Genomic DNA, 19827 nt, shown 5'->3' with positions numbered 1-19827 from the left:
TTCACATGAAAACTGTTTGTAATGTAGAATATTGGCTATTCCCTAAAACTTTACTTGAAACATTCTTATTCAAAGCACAGCATTTCCATTACAAGTCAAACCTTGGAAATTCTCAAGGAAAATGATTGTCCTGACCTCATTTTTTGTTTTCAGACAATAACTGTTCCTCCTCTTTAGTAAGATTAATATGGCTTTTATCACTTGGTTTAGAAGTGTTCCCGTTAGAAGAATTGCCACCTTCATCATGAGTTGGTTTAGTCATGGGATGTGAGGCTTCCACATTTGTACCAGACTTACAACACTTACAACACCCTTCCTTCTTCTTGTACATCACTAAGGCAACTGCAACTGACAATGCCAAAACTACAGCTCCAATTATTGCAGCAATTATGCCAATAAAGCTTGCTTCATGTTTATGTGCGTAAAAATCGCAGGTGCAAGATGGCATTTCCATCTGTCCGTCCATGCATCTCAGAGCATAAGTTTGGTTTGTCCTGCAACCCGGCTTACAACTCCACTGCAAATCAGTGTTGTGTGGCAGAGAGTCATTTGGATTAAGGTTGTATGTTATCACAATGGTATTATTGTAGATAACTTCACAATTGCAAAAGCATCCAAACAGTGAATACATCCATTTCCGAGACCTTTCCTCACATTCATTAGGTGCACTGGTGCTGTCCGCTCCAATTCTTGTATTTGGGACATCAGTCTTACATTCCATGTAATACAAAGTATCAAGCAGTACAAAGTTTTTCACGCAGCTTGAATTCATCCCATCGAACCTACCACAATCTAATGGTTTGCAGGTCGGTTTTGGGCCCCAAGTTCCGTCTCCCTGGCAAACCACGGACGCATGACCATCCAGGACATATGAGTCTTCACAGGTTACTTTAACTACACTTCCATAATCATTTTCTATTCCTCCATCTGTGGCTTGAAAAATGCGTGCATGATCTATAACCCCAAAATCTGGACACATATTGACATCGCATGTTGGTGGGTTCCTATGAAACTTCAAATCAACACGACACAGCAACTGGCTATTTCCTTTCAATGTGTAGCCTGTATTACATTGAAATGTGATGTAAGTGCCAATTTTGTAGGATGGGTTTCCGACAATTATACCATTTCTAGGATTATTCATTGTCTCACAAAACTGTTCAGAGCATATGAGGGATCCTTCCCAACTGCTTCCCCTACAATAATGTATCCGACTACCTTGAAGTCCATAACCAGTGTTACAGGTGAATGTAACGTTTGCGCCATCAGCGTATGATGACTGGACTGGAGTGAAGGCTGCATTCTGGACCGCTGGAGGAGGAGGGCAGTCCGCAAGCGTTAATGCTAAAACTATATAACAAGTGAAAAAGTGAGACACTCATACGAAGAAAGGCAATTTCGTTTGAATATGCTTTACATGTTTATGAATTATAAAACATGTTTACTCAATTTCAAGCCAGAATGATCTTCAAAAGAAAATGAACATGGATGTTTAAGCAGCTTACTTGGTAAAATAGTAAGTGTCCAAGAACTATTCCATTTTCTTATTAATGATTAGTAAATAAAGCAGGGGTGGCGAAATCAAATGTCCGAGTTGCCCAAGTCAAACATTTGCTTGTCTGGGCAACTGATTTTTTTCAATTAAGTTGTCCGTGGACAACCAGTCGGGTCGAGGAATACAAAAAAATACATTGTATTAAAGCCGGTATTAAGATTTACAAAACCGGATGTTGACACACGATTACATTGTCAGTGCTATTTGCAGATCAATCGAGCTCAAATCAGGCACTCTCCTGCGCAGTGATCTCCCTTATTCTACAAGTGACCGGGAGTATGCCGCATTTTCAACATTTGGCCACACTGTTAGACAGTGTACAGGCTAGATTGCTCGTTTATTTCGTATCTAAATATTGAAAGTTCGTCTTAAATTTTAAAATGCATTAATATCACCAAATGTTCGCTAAATTCTAGCATCATTTTTTTCTCATGTTTTAATTCATAAATATTTGAGCATAGCCCGATAGTTACATTGCATATGGCAATGGTTGTCATTAAAATTCGGAAGTGTTTGTCAGATGACACATTTGCTTATGCTCATTTGAGAATAAACAAAACGTTGACAGTTGTGTGTAATTAATTTAACGAGTCTTTGTTAAAACGCTTAAAGTGATGAAAAAATGTTTTGACAATGTTACGCATGAAGTGCACAATTTCAACGATGATAAAACCATTGCCATCATCAGTTCTAAGTAACTGGCCACGATTTTATCGTGGAGGTGTACACCGTAGGATCTGATTATAATGGTACACGTGTAGGTTAAACAATAAATGCGTTTATAATTTATATAAACTTTAACAGACAAGTGTAGTTCAGCAGCGGACAAGTTAAATTTCCTAAATGGCTGTCTGTGGACAAGTATAGTTTTTTGAGATTTCGCCACCCCTGTAAAGTAAAATCATTATTTTAAACAAGAGATGTGTTTGTCAGAAACACAATGCCGCTTATTGCGCCGCTTTGAAGCCATAAATTTGACCTTTGACTTTGAAGGATGACCTTGACCTTTCACCACTCAAAATGTGCAGCTCCATGAGATACACTTTCATATCAGTATCAAGTTGCTATCTCCAATATTGAAAAACTGATGGCCAATGACAAAGTTTTCGGACGGTCTGACGGACGGACGGACAGACAGACAGTTAAAATGATACATGCAATCCTACCGGACACATACAAATAATTTTTAAACCATGTGCATGAACATATTTGTTAAAATACATATTGTTTAAATATTGAAATAAAAAGTAAAAACCATGCAATACATTTTTTACCTATGTAAATGTTTGTCTGTTATGTGAACGAATACATAGGAAACGTTTGGATGATTCTGATTTGTCGACAGCAACCTTTTCGTAAGTAAATAAGTTGTGTTACCGAAGTTATCGACATGTTTTTGTTGTTTAAACTTATAGATAAGATATTGCTTGAACTTTGTGTAATAGTTTCATTCATCCATATCAACATGTAAGGCGCATGCGCGCGTTCAACCTCTTAGGTGGACAAATAGACAGGAAAACAGGCTAATTGTGCATACAGTGTAAATATGGTGTGTTTTTTTAATAAGTGTTATTTTGTGAAAATATTGCAATGAAAAGTATTGAACTAAACTCTGAAAGTGTTTCTCATTTGTGTGTATGCATAAATTACTCATCTAGAACCCATTAACACATCAATAGTTTGAATAAGGTACGAGTTGACTTAGGTACGAGTTGACTTTGGTGCTAAACCCAACTGACACTCCAAAACCACACACAATTATGTTATAAAATTGGACGAAATAATTTTATACACAATGTGACTATTGGGCGCGAACTAGTTGCAAAAATTCAACTATCAGTTTATGACCCAATGGGCCGCCATAGCAAAAATTATCAAAGGCTCTGGGAGTCCGTTTATATGGACTAGGCGCGAACCGACCAGATACGAAATAACTTAGGGCGAAAAAGCTGCGGTAGGAAACTATAAGGTCACAACATACCAAAAGATTTCCTGCACAAATTCAATGTAAAAGCAATAACTTTAACAAAAAATAAAGTCAAACTTTTGCGCGTAGACACCCCCATAACCATACCTTTTCTTAAAGAGCATTCCAAGCCGCAATGATTTAAACAATAAAAAACATAGGTCATCCAATATGTAAGAAAGAACTCAATGCGAATCAGCGGTCACTGTTTTATGGCCATCTTTTTACCGGCATCTCTCCAGTTGAAGATGGTTTCCCGCCAACTGTCAAAGTCTTATGTAGTCTCCAACCTAAAAGCAAAACAGGGAATTTGTAGTATACAACAATGTTTTCCCTACCACATGAACACAGAAATATTCAAAAATAAAGTCATGGCAAGTGCCCGTACAGAGAATTGTGTCTTCAAATAAATGAAGATTTTGTTTTTAGAGGGTATAGCATTGAACACCAAAAGTATTTAGTGTATTGTAACCTATAAGAGAAATTTATTTTTACTGAAATGTGTTTTTCTTTCATATTATTATCATCCCATCCATATTGCACCAATATATTAAGTTTGGCTGGATTAGCTGTCCATTTGGCCATTCTGTATCATATTTTCACACGCGGGTGTTTTCAGTCCGAAGAAGGCGATATTAGGCCTGTTGAAGCTTAACTGCCCCTTTAAGATTTAAAGCTGTTGTGTTCAATATCTGCAATAAAATACCAAAACAAACCAAATAGACATGCAAGTGGGGCTAATGTGTGGTGGGGAAAGAATGAATTTGTTAGATATTTTCACTCTAAGCAATTTTGATAATGTCTTTTTTGTGTGTGTTTTTTTTAATCATCCCAAAAATGCCAATTTCAAAGCAAAAACAATCCAATTTCATCCAAGACAATAAACTAATTAGTCAAAATGAGAGATCAAAGATACTTTGAAGTGTAGAAATCAATAAGCTTCCAATAACTTGTTATTTCACACCAATAAAAGTGTAAAATCTTGAAAGCGCCTTGTTGATCGGTGCCCATTTATTTACCAGCCGCCAATGAAATATTCTAGCATATAATGTCATGGGTGCCTTTTAACTGCAGCAGATGGTCAAAATGCATTGCCAGCTCTCATTTAGAGGTTCAAGACATACAAATTTTCATATTTTGGACACAAAATAAGTACTTTAGGCTATTTTTATGGTGGCAATCTGGTCCAAATGGGAGTTTGTAACCAAGCGAAAGAATACAATGCTCATTTGTTGGGGGGGGGGGGGGGTTTAAGCTGGAAGGAAAAGTTAAATTGAACAAAAAACACATATGTAGGCAAGCATTATAAGCTTAGCAATGATGTTCCATGTAGTAACAGGGGTAGAAAGGCAGTTCAGATCAAGGCAGTGTCCTGAAAGGGGTTTCTAGTACTTCTTTTGGGGACACAGCTTCCTGCAGAATTCTCAACACAACAAATATCAATGATTTATGTCACCTTTCTATGCAAAGAAAAAAGAATAAGGACAATACTGTCATTAAATCACTGAATGAGAGAAGCATGTACCAAATAAAAAACAAAACAAGTTGCTGAAAGTGCCAAATTTTGTCAAAAAAATCCCTCTAAGGTAAATGATGAAGGGGACACTTGCTATAACAATCCTATGTTAAAGTAAGGCGCGACACCATTTTAAGCCGGAACCATGAATATAAGCATATTGTGAGAAAACAATACCAAAAACAAGCTAATTATAGGGTAACAAGTAGCAAATCAACTCAGCTGTACTGCATACATGCTCAGGAACAAGGATAACCCTGTTAAGTGCCAACTTCAGCTGCCAACAAAGCACGAGCTTTACATGTCAGGACGCGGAACTATCAATACAAACTGCGAGGAGAATTACATGACGGCAAGGGTGTGAGTGACCACAATCCTGATTATGACAGTCTTTCACACCTAAAGCATCATACATATGCTTATTTGCTTGTGTACATGATAACAAAATGATATTATTACCTGTTTTGCCATCAACAACCCTTATCCAGTGGCCCTTGACTTAGTCGCAGACATTCCTCTTCCTGAAAAAGTCAAAATACCCAATAGAAATAGATAAAAAAATGAAACAAAAACATGCATTTATTTATTTTAAGTGTACTTTTATGAATAATATGAAGTGATAAAATCTTGCTCAATTCATGATTGTACTAAATATGAAGGCTGGCTCAGTTAAGCATCTGCTGCACTGTCCATACTGTAAAAATGCCTGCCATTCCATGTCGGTGAAATGGGGCTCTGTTTGAATGTTCATGCTTTTCGCAAAAGCTTTAGTTGCGTTACTCGATCACGGAGTCCCTGGCGTTGAATTCTAACTTCATGTAACACATTAACGCGACACGGTCAACCAATATGCGGTTGAATTTAAGTCGGAAAGCAATTTAGCCCTTATTCCACTATATGAGGGTGGGGGGTCAACTTGAAAAACAACTATTCCAGGTCAAATAATCTGAATTCATGCATTTAATGCACTTATTTTCTTCCCTTTTGCTAAGAAATGACCAAAAATCTGCTTTCCCAGTCATATTTTGCACTTGCAGATGATATTTCATTTTTATCATAAGTTAGTTTAGGTCACAACATACCAAAAGATTTCCTGCACAAATTCAATGTAAAAGCAATAACTTTAACAAAAAATAAAGTCAAACTTTTGCGCGTAGACACCCCCATAACCATACCTTTTCTTAAAGAGCATTCCAAGCCGCAATGATTTAAACAATAAAAAACATAGGTCATCCAATATGTAAGAAAGAACTCAATGCGAATCAGCGGTCACTGTTTTATGGCCATCTTTTTACCGGCATCTCTCCAGTTGAAGATGGTTTCCCGCCAACTGTCAAAGTCTTATGTAGTCTCCAACCTAAAAGCAAAACAGGGAATTTGTAGTATACAACAATGTTTTCCCTACCACATGAACACAGAAATATTCAAAAATAAAGTCATGGCAAGTGCCCGTACAGAGAATTGTGTCTTCAAATAAATGAAGATTTTGTTTTTAGAGGGTATAGCATTGAACACCAAAAGTATTTAGTGTATTGTAACCTATAACTAATTGGAGTATTCGAAAGGTCTCAACGCACAAATGTCAGAATTTGCGTTAATAGCATGTAAATATTATCAATATAGAAGAATCTACATTTAAGATACTCACAAGCACAATGAAAAGCAAAAGCGACAATTAAATCCATTTTTGTTTATTTTGTGTATGAGTCACATCCGTTAAATCGAAACAGCAATTAGTAATTCGGACCAAGGTTCAATCGGATCCCGATTTAAACATCGATTGGATTCATTTTCGGTGAATCAGAAGTTACCATTCCTTGTATCCATAATATTTACGGTACATATCTTTGAATGTGATCAGAACATTTTGTTCAGGGAAAAAATATAAGAGCGTGTGTATATCAGAGTTTATTTACAGGTCCTACCGGCCTCTTCACGAGGTCTTTGAGGTCCGACCTGCCCAAAATATAGGTTTTTGTGTGACGTCACAAAAGGGGTTTTCCGTTACTAAAAATAGATTGGCCGTCAACTTCTCGATCGCGGCCAATTACATTGTATCAGAGTAAAGGTCGTCGGAAGACTTAATAATTACAATTTCACAAAACAAAACTATCAATACCCGTATTCTTTAAGTAAGACTTTAATAAATGATAATTCAAAAATAATAAAACATATAATAATTTGAATATTACTTTAAGTGGTGTGGATGCGATAGTGTTATTTTTCATCAGCGATTCAAATTTAGTGCTAAGGGTGGGTGCATTGAATCGGTTATAAAACAAAGCCCTGAAATAGTTCAATACATTTCAATCTTGAATTGTAGTTTTAATTTTATTTTACATTGAATGAATTTTCGTTTCGTTTGCATTGAATGAAAATATTAATAAATTTAAGCATTCAAATCGAAAAAAACACCTGCATATTTTGCAAATTGAAATGTCTTTGCATGTACATGTATATTGAAAACTCTTCTGTAGTGATACTGAGCGATACAAATCTAGCATTTTATGATACCATAAAACTACACATTTAATTTATTTTACGCAAGTATTTTATATCCCTATGATGACCAAACGCGATTGCTTGTTTTCATGATGATGTTTCGAACACTGCAGTAACGCACGATCTTTTCACATTATAGCAGATTTTACATTTGCAGGTACCCGTTAAATACGTTAATTGTGTAGCAGTAAACTTGTACAATATTTTAAATGTATAGTTATTTAACACTTTATTGTTATGTTTAAACTGGTTAATTTATATATACTTAATAGTTCCTAGCTGTTAATCCATTTCGGACAAATGTCTATTTTTTTTAAATATGTTCAAATATTTTATTTAAGCAACTGTTAGGTTAGACTTAATATGCCAAGAGATTACATGGAGGTATCATAAATTGTGTTTAATGACCAGACACATGTGGTTTATGCAGAGACCCCATACAGAGCCATACAAGCATAGGTCCCTGGGTTTATGACACACTGTTTTTTTTAGTCATTGTCTGGACAGTATCCGATCATATCGAGATAATCGGTTTATGATAAACAAAGGGGCAATTAAACACTGGGTTAAAAATGCTGAAACAGAGTGTCAAAATTGGTGTGAACAATTAAATAAATAAAAACATTTACATTTATCAAGAGGATTTAGTTATTCTGTAACAAGGTAAGTTTTTACAGACAAATAGGTTCAAATCAGTTTCTATATGTTGATTACATAAAATCAATCAATTTGTTGTTTGTTTTCGTCCTAATTTGTGTTCGTTCATTGGATTCAATTTAATCTGAAAGAATTTTCAATTTCTGAGTATTTTTTGTTCATTAAAAGGGTCGCGAATATGATTGTAACCGTATTACAATGCGGTTCATCAAATGCAAACAATAGCAGAATGGCCGCAGTTTTGACGGCCAAAATTAGAGCATGCGCAAACGTGACGTCATTATCGGAATCCCAAAAACCTCCTATAAGAGGCATTTTAAGGCAGTGCCCGATCTCCCCATGGTCAGCTGCTGGAGCGTGCGCGTCGCGACCGAGGCGAGAGTCGCCCGCAGAAGATTTTCTCACCTGTACATATTTCCTTATAGAGGGGAACTTCTGCGGGTGGCTCTGCTAATCCAGCAGAGTCCGTCACCCTCGAGCCGGACGTCTTCCACACTGCTGGGATTGCTGTCTTCTCCAAGATGCAGCGGACTTGTCACCCGCTGTTTATCGTCGAGAGTTCGCCGGCCCGGACCTGCCAGAGGTCCCGTCTGAAGAGGGCCGGGGACGGCGGGACAGCAAGACCACCAGTGTGGGGGACATACGGGACGGACCTGGGTCTTGCGCTTCTGCGCGGGGGGGAACCCAAGAACATCGAGGGGGTGGCTTTAAAGAGGGACCCCGGGGCGGCGGTACCTAGTGCGCTCAACGCGCTGGGGAAACCGTCTCGGGGATGAAGACGACGGCTGATGACAACAAGTGGGCCATAAAGGCGGAGCTGTGTGCTGCAGCGGTGCTGCGTTCAGACATGAATTTGTCTTTTGAGATTGTCTAACTACCAGTGCACATTAAGGTCTCATTGGCCACCGTGCACTGGTCTATTTGGATCTAAATTATTTCTTTGGCGAATACCCGGGAAGCCGGGGTAAATTTGACCTATTTGGCTCTAAATTAATCTTTCTCCCCTGAAAGGTCACAGGGGCAGGTCGGGCTACTATAACCTCGTGAAGAGGCCAGTAGGACCTGTAAATAAACTCTGAAATACACACACGCCCGATCTCCCAGCAGAGTTGTCGTTCCATGCTCTCACATAAATGATAAAGAACGAAAAGTAATCGTCGTTCCAGAGATAGAATTAAATTAACCGTCGTGCAAAAGAGTGTCAATAGCAATGAAGCTGAAAGAAAACGGACATGTTGTTGATTTTTTAGAACACTTTAAAAGAAAACTTGATTGCAGAATTAATTGCCTAAAAGTGGAAAGATGTTTTAGGTACTATTTATTTCTTGTCCAGTCAAACGAAATAGGACCAGTTCAGAACGGTCTGTGCAATTACAGCCCACATAGTGGTTGTGAAGATAATTATTAGAAGTATTTTATTAACAAGTAGATATTATGTTCCACGTTATGTATATACAATAATGACATAAAATATATGTACACTACTGCCTAGTTAAGAAAGTGCGTGTAAAAATATCAAAAGATCATAAATTAGTTTATTTAAAGAAAATAGTTTTTATTGCATTTATAAGAGAATATCAATTTATATTTATTTACATTCTAGGTCAAACGCATATAACAATATCACAATACATAAAAGCATAAAAACATAGTTACACCAATGTTATTCTGACAGCTGTAATTATCAAATAATATATAAATATTTAAATAAATTCAAATCTGTATATCATGACAGTTATAAAAATTAGTTATCAATTGAAATGCTATATTTGACCTATTCAACACTTATACACATAAATAAGTTTTATTTCAAATCGATAATATGTAAACAGTTTGTATTTAAGGAATTATTTCCTATGAGTAATTAGTCCTATTCAGACACTGCCTCTCCCAAAGTGTCATAAATGGTAGCCATGGTGTGAAGGGTTTGATCAGAAGCAATCATTGATCAAACTAGTGATTGAAAATGTCATTTTGTTTAAAAAGAATAGCTCAATATTGCCATGAAATATCATGGAATCTTTGTATGCATGTTAATTGCTTCAATTAAGCCTTAACAAATGGAAGTAGGTTATTTGAATCAGCTATGAAATTATGAAAACATAGGGAGAATGAAGTCTTTGTAGGTTGTAAATTGTAGTAAGGGCTAGAGTGAAAGATGTTGTATGTTCAGGAGGGCATGTCAGCCTTAGCAAAAAGATAAGGGGGACATATTTCTTACAGGGTGAGTTTCTGGCTTCCAATGTGGGACCCAGATGCTACCAAAATCCAATCGGAAAAAAATACCGTTTTGTGATTAATTACAAATTGTTTGTAAAAAAAATTATAACTCAGGTCAAAACAGTTAGATATTAGTGTAAACAAATGTGTCCATATTTGGTGATACATTTGGCTTCATTTCCAATTTTCTAATAATGGACCCATCTGGAACTCTTAGGGAACAGCCCACATGGACACTGGCCAATGAAAGTCTCCTATAATTTCAAAATAAGCAAACCCATACAAGCTTGCCAGAAGACAATGCTTATGGCACCCATATGACTGTGATATTTGTTTTGGTATAAAATGTCCAGTATGTTTCTTTATCCATTTCCAGAGAAAGTTTCACAGGTCTGGTGTTGGGAGGTGAAGATGGCCTTGTTCGAGTGTATGATATGACTCAGCTCACACAGGGCAACCAGCCAGTAAATGTAGGCTTCAGTTTGAGTGATTTAAAGTTGTTGTGCTTAATTGTTTGTTTAACTTAAATGAAATATACTGATGTTGAAATGAAAACTTAAATGGCCAATAGAAACAATCAAACTATTAGTTGCATATTAAAAATTTATTGTCAATCAGCATAAGAATATTGTTCCTGAACTTTTGTTTTTAAACTACTGCATGCCGGTTGGATATTGCTCAAACTTTCTGAGCTGAATTACCTAAATATTTTATGAATGTAAAGAAAGGAATTTCGGCTGCAACAATTTTGGAAGAAATATGTACCTTTGTCATTTTTTCCACTGTAGAATATTTTAACCTTCAATTTTGTTGACACTAATTCTCTTTTAGTGTATAGCAGATTTTGCTACTCAAATCTTAGCTGATAAACCTTCAGGTTTAGATGATCTCAAAGAAAGGAATTTCAGCTTCAATCAATTCAGCAGCAAATGGCTTTTGTTCATTTTTTCATGTGTTCCCAACTTCTCTGCAATTTCATTGTGATTTCGCTAAAACTTCTACAGCTGATAAGATTTTAAATGTGAAACAGATAATAAATTAATGTACGGAATCTTAGCTTCAAACTAATTTTGCAGATTTATGGCACAATATCTGTCATTTTGTTTGATTATGAATTATGTTAAGCTGATATTTTTGTTGAAGACAATCTCTTTATTTGACCAAAATATTTGTCTGTGACCGAATATATTTTGATGCTTCATCAGTGTCTATGACATATGTAGTTCTAACATAACATTTTAAGTTTGTTTTTTATCCGAATGTTTATTTTACCATTAGGTGCTGCTGGAAACAAAAGGTGGACCAATACAGGCGTTGGCAATCCATGACATCACTCATTTCTATAAGGAGGACATCATAACTGGGGACTCAGTTGGCATGGTGACCATATTCTGCAATGAGCAAATCTTGTCAAGGCACTCACTGTCAAAGAGTACCATCAAATGCCTACAGATTTATACAGATGCCTGTAAGTTCGCTTTACTTTAAAAGTCAAATATAGAAATATGAAACTACAGACACATTATTGGGAGAGAAATTTGTTCGGTCAGCTAGCTGTGCAGAGGGCTGGATTACACATTTGTGGATCGCTCCTTCAACCGTTGGTCAGGCCACATAACTTGTTTGGGGATTGGTCATGAAATCCTTTGTATGGCCATTCTCCTCCTAGCTAAAGTAGGGCAGTTGTCAGTTACTGACAAAAGTATGTGCACTTCGTCCTGGTCAACCAGCTACCTTAGGAAAAGTGTGAGTGTGTGAACCGACCGCCATGATATGACTGTTGAAAAATGAAGAACTATCCAACAAAACAAACAAACAAACAAAGCAGAAAGAGATATTCTCTAGTTACTCATTTATTTAAGACACCTGACCAATATGGTTTCATAGAATAATATATTACATTTTAATATTAATTTAAACTATTTGACAGTTTAGTGTGATTGGATAAGAATCACGATTTTGTAGTTTATAACATAAAAAAACTATAATGAGATGGAGACTTTACTGTTTTCATTTTGTTTAAACCTTACCTGAGCACAACGGTCAACTTATGACATCACCTTTTGCCTGTTCTCCGTCTTGTATTTTCAACATGTACTTTACACTAGACGTCAATTGTATTCCCAATCTTGGCGGATTTTAAAATTGGGCCTGTGGGTCAAAAACTAGGTCACTATGTCACATTAAATAAAACGTTTGTGAACACTCAAGAGTTCACATTTTTGTTCCAAATCTTATGACTGTTGAAAAATGAAGAACTATCCAACAAAACAAACAAACAAACAAAGCAGAAGAGAAATTCTCTAGTTAGTCATTTATTTAAGAAACAGGACCAATATGGTTTCATAGAATAATATATTACATTATAATACTAATTGAAACTATTTGACAGTTTATAACATTTAAAAAAATGTTGAGATTGGGACTTTAGTTTTGATTCTGTTTCAACCTTACCGGAGCACAACTGTCAGCTTTTGTGATCACCCTTTGCCTGTTATCCGTCTTGTAAAGTCAACATGTACTGTACTTTGTTAACACTGGAGGTCAATTTTATTCCCAGTCTTAATGAAACCAAGCCAGAACATTTGTTCAAAGGAGTTTAAAACTGGGTCATGTCGGTCAAAAACTAGGTCACTAGGTCACATTAAAGGAAAATTTGTGAACACTCTAGAGGTCAATTTTATCCCAATCTTGGCGGAGTTTAAAACTGGGTCATGTCGGTCAAAAACTAGGTCAGTAGATCACATTGAAGGAACAGTTTGTGGCTGCCAGTGGCAGGTAGTTTTCCTTATATGGCTAAGTGAAACCTTGTGAACACACTGAAAGTCACATTATTTGAAAATCTTCATGCAACCTTTTCAATTAAGTTTTTACTGATTTAGTGTATCTCGGCTGTGTTAAAATGGTTTGCAAAATCATAAAATCACTATAATTTAATTTTGTTTTCAGTTGTTTTTTTGTCAAAATGTTGTTATGATATATTTGCTGTGTTTTAAATTGTTAGAACTCTGTTGAACAATATCCGTCAGGGATGGGCAGTTTTCCTTATATATAGCTGTACAGTGATACTGTGTTAACTCTCTAGAAGTCACACATTGACTTTTGATCCCCAATGATGGATGACCTTCAAGGTATCGATGTGGTTTTTATAATATTTGTGAGAGGATATGTCCAATTTCTTTAATGAATGGTCAAATTATATTGCTGACAAGTCTAATTTGACTTATCTGTTTGTTTTTACCTTGATATATCGAAGGTAGCCACACAGTGCTTGAATATGAAGTGCTTGCTCGTTTATGTGAAGATTTATTTTTTTGCATTATACACAGTTTGTTATTTGTTTTACAAATGATCTTTTTGAGTTTTTATGCCCCCGATAGGGTGGCATATAGCAGTTGAACTGTCAGTCCGTCTGTCTGTCTGTCAGTCTGTGTGTCCGTCAGAAAAATTTAACATTGGCCATAACTTTTGCAATATTGAAGATAGCAACTTAACATTTGGCATTCATGTGTATCTCATGAAGCTGCACATAAGCGGCGCAGTAGGGGGCATTGTGTTTCTGACGAACACATCTCTTGTTTTAATGCAAACTTTGTATCGCCTAAAAATGCATGTGTAGACTAATTGTTGAAGTTGCACCTTTAAAGTATAAGCCTTGCTCTGGAAAATCTGGGCTTGATGCATGTGCATAAAGTGTCGTCCCAGAATAATTGTGCTATCAGGAACGACACTGTCCACTTTTATTGTGTTTTTTTGTTTAAAGGAAGTTTCTTCTAAACCAATATTCAGTGTTGGCAGAAAGTCTTGTCCTTCATTAGCCCAGGCTGATCTGGGACGAAACTACGCACATGCATTAAGCCCCATTTGCCCAGAGCATGGCTCAAATATATTTTCATATACTTATTGTTTACAGTGGGTAACTGCTCCATAGTTGTTGCTGATGATGCAGGCTATATTTACGCCATTCAGCCATCAAAACAGCTGTGGAGAATCAACATCAATAACGTTCACACATCTCGGGTAAGTGTTTTAGCTGTTGTTACAAACTAGAATAATTTAAAACATATCATAAATCATCACTAGGTAAGTGTTTGATATAAAAGATTTTTACTGAGAATGTACCACACTTATTAGGGATCATTAGTGGTCCAAAAATAATTAATTTGCGGCTGTGCAAACTAAGGGTGCAACAATATGGCAAAACTAGTTTGACAATATATTGAAAATCTGTAAACCTGTATGGCAATTATATATTATCAAAAACATTGAATACAGTATGAAAACAACTTGAACACTGAAAGTTAACTATCATCTTGAACATATATTACTGGTTGTTTACAATCTAAAATTCACAAAATAGTGAAGAGTTACTTGTATATCCATATAAACAGGTCGCCGTGGTGTAATAAATATGGTGTCCGCCTAGCGACCGGGAGGTCACAGGTTCCATCCCCACCGAGGGAGCGTTCTTTAGATCTCTCCCAAAGACACCAAGTACTGGTTCTATGCCCAGGAAACGGACTCGAGAGCATTTATATAAGCCTTAAGCTTTCGATGCAATCGAGCTGAAATAAATAGGTTTAAACTATGACTGATTATTGAAATAATTAAACGTCAAGTTCATAATTTATGTAACTGTATTATCCCCAGCCAAAGGCAAAGGGATATAGTTTTGGGGTTGTCCGTTATTTGAGTATGTCCATTCATCTGTCAGTCCATCCATCTGACACAAGCTTTTTAGCTATCGTGGTGATATCAATTCAACGAATTTGCTGGTTGTTTTTTATGTATCATTTTTCTGAAGTCTCATTTTCATATGTTGCAGGAATATATGTTTCTGAAATGTTGGTTCAAGGTTATACATAATAATAGCAATTTACATAGATTAAATGGACTACATGTTTTTAAATTATTTAAAATATCTATTCAAATTAAAAACAACTAAAATATTAAATTTAAAATACTTTTGGAATTTTAACACACACACACACACAATCTACACATAGATGGTTGAATTGGTCACTCTATCTCAAAATATATTTTATGTTAAAAAAAGTAATTCTTTGTTTTTGTACTTTCACTAAAAGTTTCTCTTCTAACATATTTTTACCAAAATAAATATCACATTTGTATGAAGTTTACATAAGTCTGATTATCCCAGAGCAAGGTTAATCTGTCACCATTGATCCACAGGGGCCATTAGAGCGTGCCAGTGTGACGTGCATGCTGTGTGTGCGTCTTCCCAATGGCACTGGCGAGCTGTGCAGCTACATTCTCGCAGCAGATGACAAACGCCGTCTACATGTGATATCCCAGGGAGACATTGTGATGACCATTCACACACCAGATACTGTCACAGCAGTAAGTGGTCTAGATAGTGTGTTAAAAACTCTTATTTTCATATGAAATTGAGATAACCAGTCACACCAATAGGTGGTGTCAATTGTGTTTTAATGAAATTGTATTGTTTTTTTTTTATGCTCCCCCAAAATTTTTTGGGTGAGCATATAGTCGCCGCTTTGTCTGTCCGTGCGTCCGTCTGTGCACAATTTTTGTCCGGGCTATTTCTCAGTAATTAATGACCGGAATTCTATTAAACTTTATGGGAAGCTTCACTACCAAAAGGAGATGTGCATATTATCAGCCGGTTCTGGTCGGATGATTTTTCACAGAGTTATGGCCCTTTGAAATTTTCCATTAACTGTACATATAGTGCAATTCTTGTCCGTGCTATTTCTCAGCAACTAATGACCGGAATTCAATGAAACTTTATGGGAAGCTTTACTACCAAAAGGAAATGTGCATATTATCAGCCATGTCTGGTCGGATGATTTTTCACAGAGTTATGGCCCTTTGAAATTTTCCATTAACTGTACATATAGTGCAATTCTTGTCCGGGCTATTTCTCAGCAACTAATGACTGGAAGTCAATGAAACTTTATGGGAAGCTTCACTACCAAGAGGAGATGTGCATATTATCAGCCGGTTCTTCTTGTTGGATGATTTTTCACAGAGTTATGGCCCTTTGAAATTTTCTAGAAACTGTACATATAGTGCAATTCTTGTCCTGGCTATTTCTCCCCAACTACTGACTGGAATTCAATGAAACTTTATGGGAAGCTTAACTTCCTTGAGGCGATGTGCATGTTATTTGTGGGTTCTGGTTAGATGATTTATTTAGAGAGTTATGGCCCTTTGAAATTTTTCAAGTTGCTAAACCATCCATCGTATTATTTTGTCCAAAGTTATGCCCCTCAAGACGTTTCCTTTTATCTGAATATATAGTACAATATTGTGACAAAAAAACACTTTGGGGAGCATCACCCGTCTCCAACGGTTGCTTGTCATAAACAATTGTGATAAACTGTCTCACCATGTCTTCATTGGGTGATAAGAGTATTTTTTCTGAGAAATTATAATATCCAGTCACAGAATATGAATTACTTCAAAATGTCTTTATTGTCTGTTTAACAACCTTTTTTCAGCTCATTTGTGATCATCAGTCTCAGCAGTAAGTGGTCTTGATTGTCTATTATACACACTTTTGTCCATGAAATTGCCATACCCAGTGATTGCAGCAGAGAGTGGTCTTAGTTGTGATTCTACAGACTTTATTCTAAGAAATTGTGATAAGTTAGTGGTTGTGATTTTGTGTTATACAAACTTGTTTCCAACCAATTTTGATAATCAGTTACTTGCCAATAAGTGGTCTTAATCATGGCTTACATTTGTCTTCAAATCATATATGAACCTATCACAGAAGAAAGTGAGCTTTAATTTGTGTACGTACTCTTACTTTCCTTATGCTATGTAAAATGCATGTTAAGGGAAATGTTTGCCAATATTCCTATTCAAATACCAGCAGGAAGAAACAAACACTGTTGCATTTGATTTTGGTATAAATATTATTGCTAAATAGCCCAAAACTGCAAAGATAATCTAGACTAACACACAGCATTGATCTAATCAGTGATTTTGCCACATGTGTAGTGAACCACACAATTTTGTAAGTGCAGCCTAACCGCTAGACTTTGGCAATTCCGGCGGTCTGGTTAGTGCAGTGGTTGGTTCACATGCTTCTCACCTAGACCAGCCAGGTTCAATCGCTGACTATTTGTTTAGAAGAGACTTCCTTTTTTTCAATCCATTAAAGCAGAAGGTGTTGTCCCTGATAAGACTGTGTGGTCTGCCCAGGCTAATCTTGGACAACACTTGCACATGTATTAAGCCCTGTTTTCCCAGAGTGAGGCTTAATTTCTAAGTGTAGCTTTACCACTAGTCTCAGTCCATTTCAATCAGTCAAAGTTTTGAGAGTTATTTACTTTCACTGAATTTCTTTTTTTCAGATGTGTTGTGGATTATTCATTGCCGAGGAGAAGCTAGACGCTGGCCCAGATACTTTTTCCCACCAACATCCAGTACAAGTTGCACTGGGCTGCACAAGTGGGGCCTTGTATATTCTTCAGAACTTCACAGTCAGTACCATTGGAGCCTCATTCTGGGAAACACTGGGCTTAATGTTTGTGCACAAAGTGTCATCCTAGATTAACCTGTGCATTCTGCACAGGCTAATCAGAGATATCACTTTCCCCCTAAACTGGATTTCCACAAAGAAAAAATTCTATTAAACCAAAAATACAATTAAAGGTATTGTCCCTGATTAGCTTGTGAAGACTGCAAAGGCAAATCTTAAACTTTGCGTTTTGCACATGTATTAAGCAAAGTATTCCCAGAGGGACACTCATTTGATTCTCTTGTTTCTTTGTATTGTTCATTATTTCACGCAGGTCACTTTTGAAGCAGGGAAATTGTGTCAGTCATTTATGTTGAGACCTTTTTATTTTAGCTAGATTGCATAGAAAGCTTTAGGCTCATTTGAAACGCTCTCAAATCTGTTTCCTTCGACTGGAACCAGTTCTTGGTGTATATGTTGGAAATCTAAAGAAAGCTGCCACAGTTAGGATTGAAGCCATGACCTCCCAATCGCTAGGGGGACACCATATCCACTACACCACTGCGACCGTAATTTTAATAAATTCTATTTTGAATTATGTTTGGTCCTCAAATATACAATGTTTTCTGATTGATAACTCCAGTATTTTTCTGTGTAATAATGGTTAAGAAAATGTTACTGTACCAAAGTACGTTCCTATTGTAGTACTTATTCCAAGAAAACTAATTAAAATATTAGCCTCTTTCACTGTAAAGTGGTTTAATGAATTTGCTTAAAGTGTCGTCCCAGATCAGTCTGTGCAGTCCGCACAGGCTAACCAGGGATGACACTTTCTGCTTAATCTGGATAATTGCAAAGAAGAGACTTCCTTTGCACTAAAAATACCAGAAAAGCAGAAAGTGTCGTCCATTATTATCCTCTGCAGACTGCACAGGCTAATTAATGTGGGACATCACCGTAAGCACTTATATAGGGGCTCAATACAATTTCAAGTAAATATGGAATGCAGCCCAGTATTATCTGTATACTCTGTTGCAGATATCAGAGGAAGAATTTGGTAACGCTGGTTTGGTTGTCACATCAGCCAGATGCTGAGCCATCCAGCAGTGAATGGCAAGATAGATTACCTGCTGTGTGCTGGACACTTCAGCGCCTTGCAAGTGTTTTTGGAGGGCAAGGTACTGTGTGATGGATTTGCGTTGGTCTTCTTGTGGTAGGGAACTTTGATTGTTCCTAAGGAAGGTGCACTCTTATCATCGTTTCCCTTTAGAATGCACAAGTTGTGCACTTGAAGACATTATTGAAGACCAAGATAATGAGATGGATTTCAGCAAATATTTATTACTTGTATTGTTGTAAAAGCATTCTTTAGACTAAAAGTGTATCACCATATGAGAAAATTAAACATTTCAAAGTCCCAGACCCAGTCTTATAACCCCACCCACAATTTGGTAGACATACACAATCGCTCACAGAGATAATAAGCACAAGATTGGTGAGGAATTAGGCGACATTGCCCCCTCCTCGGCCTCTTGAACTAAAAACTTTTTATTATTACTGTACTTATTATCATTTTAGAAATACTTCACTGGCAGTTTTATTTGCAAATAGGTAGAATTGTATATTTGTGTACGTTTATTCGTCACAATGTGATATCATTCATTTTGAATTTCATGAAGTATAAACTTGAGATTAAATAATTGCACATCAGGAATGACACTTTCGGCTTGTATGGACTATTTTTTATTATCCATTTCAGCAAATTGGCAGCTATGAGACTCCAAACTGGGTGAACTGCATGGATATCTTGTGTCCTGGCAAGGATCAGAGACCACAGATTGTGTTTGCTTGTCTTGACAATTCTGTCCATGGATTATCTCTCGCAGAAGGCTGAACCGTTGTTGTTGATTGGATTCTCCAACAGTGTTAACTATATGACTCGAGTAGGGTGAATATTG

At 36.5% G+C, this 19827-nt stretch overlaps 3 protein-coding genes and 1 long non-coding RNA gene across 5 annotated transcripts in view; 2 read left to right on the top strand and 2 right to left on the bottom strand.

Annotated features, from left to right (window-relative positions):
• Window positions 1–19827, top strand: part of LOC127870885 (uncharacterized) — a 385033-nt gene that overhangs the window by 363174 nt on the left and 2032 nt on the right. The gene's annotated exons all lie outside the window — the stretch shown is intronic.
• LOC127872474 (complement factor H-like) lies at window positions 137–6899 on the bottom strand. Its single transcript, XM_052415807.1, has 2 exons — window positions 6686–6899; window positions 137–1350 (listed from the first exon to the last, which is right to left on the bottom strand). Exons 1-2 carry the CDS (start codon window positions 6720–6722, stop codon window positions 137–139), a joined length of 1251 nt encoding a protein of 416 aa, XP_052271767.1. The 5' UTR covers window positions 6723–6899.
• Window positions 3526–6527, bottom strand: LOC127870903 (uncharacterized). The gene is made up of 3 exons (XR_008044983.1): window positions 6333–6527; window positions 5497–5558; window positions 3526–3811 (listed from the first exon to the last, which is right to left on the bottom strand). It is a non-coding gene; the product is annotated as an uncharacterized LOC127870903 (long non-coding RNA).
• LOC127870893 (uncharacterized) lies at window positions 6790–19773 on the top strand. Of its 2 annotated transcripts, none has more exons than XM_052413477.1 (8): window positions 6790–6874; window positions 10793–10886; window positions 11695–11884; window positions 14330–14436; window positions 15610–15777; window positions 17763–17891; window positions 18908–19047; window positions 19629–19773. In XM_052413477.1, exons 2-7 carry the CDS (start codon window positions 10851–10853, stop codon window positions 18962–18964), a joined length of 687 nt encoding a protein of 228 aa, XP_052269437.1. In that variant the 5' UTR covers window positions 6790–6874; window positions 10793–10850; the 3' UTR covers window positions 18965–19047; window positions 19629–19773. The 2 variants fall into 2 exon arrangements, with proteins under 2 accessions (XP_052269437.1, XP_052269436.1); XM_052413476.1 differs by lacking the exon at window positions 6790–6874 and adding an exon at window positions 9294–9507.

The sequence above is a fragment of the Dreissena polymorpha genome, chromosome 3, assembly GCF_020536995.1.
Source record: "Dreissena polymorpha isolate Duluth1 chromosome 3, UMN_Dpol_1.0, whole genome shotgun sequence".
In the NCBI taxonomy this organism is placed as follows: domain Eukaryota; kingdom Metazoa; phylum Mollusca; class Bivalvia; order Myida; family Dreissenidae; genus Dreissena; species Dreissena polymorpha.
This window is presented reverse-complemented; position numbering and strand designations above follow the sequence as displayed.

Coding starts and splice junctions, on each gene's coding strand:
- LOC127872474 (XM_052415807.1), bottom strand. CDS start 6,722: ATGGATTTAATTGTCGCTTTTGCTTTTCATTGTGCTT. Junction 1,351..6,685: donor TTTTGCTTTTCATTGTGCTT/GTGAGTATCTTA, acceptor CTTGTTATATAG/TTTTAGCATTAACGCTTGCG.
- LOC127870893 (XM_052413476.1), top strand. CDS start 9,407: ATGAAGCTGAAAGAAAACGGACATGTTGTTGATTTTTTAGAACACTTT. Junction 10,887..11,694: donor AGGGCAACCAGCCAGTAAAT/GTAGGCTTCAGT, acceptor TTTTACCATTAG/GTGCTGCTGGAAACAAAAGG. Junction 14,437..15,609: donor ATAACGTTCACACATCTCGG/GTAAGTGTTTTA, acceptor ATTGATCCACAG/GGGCCATTAGAGCGTGCCAG.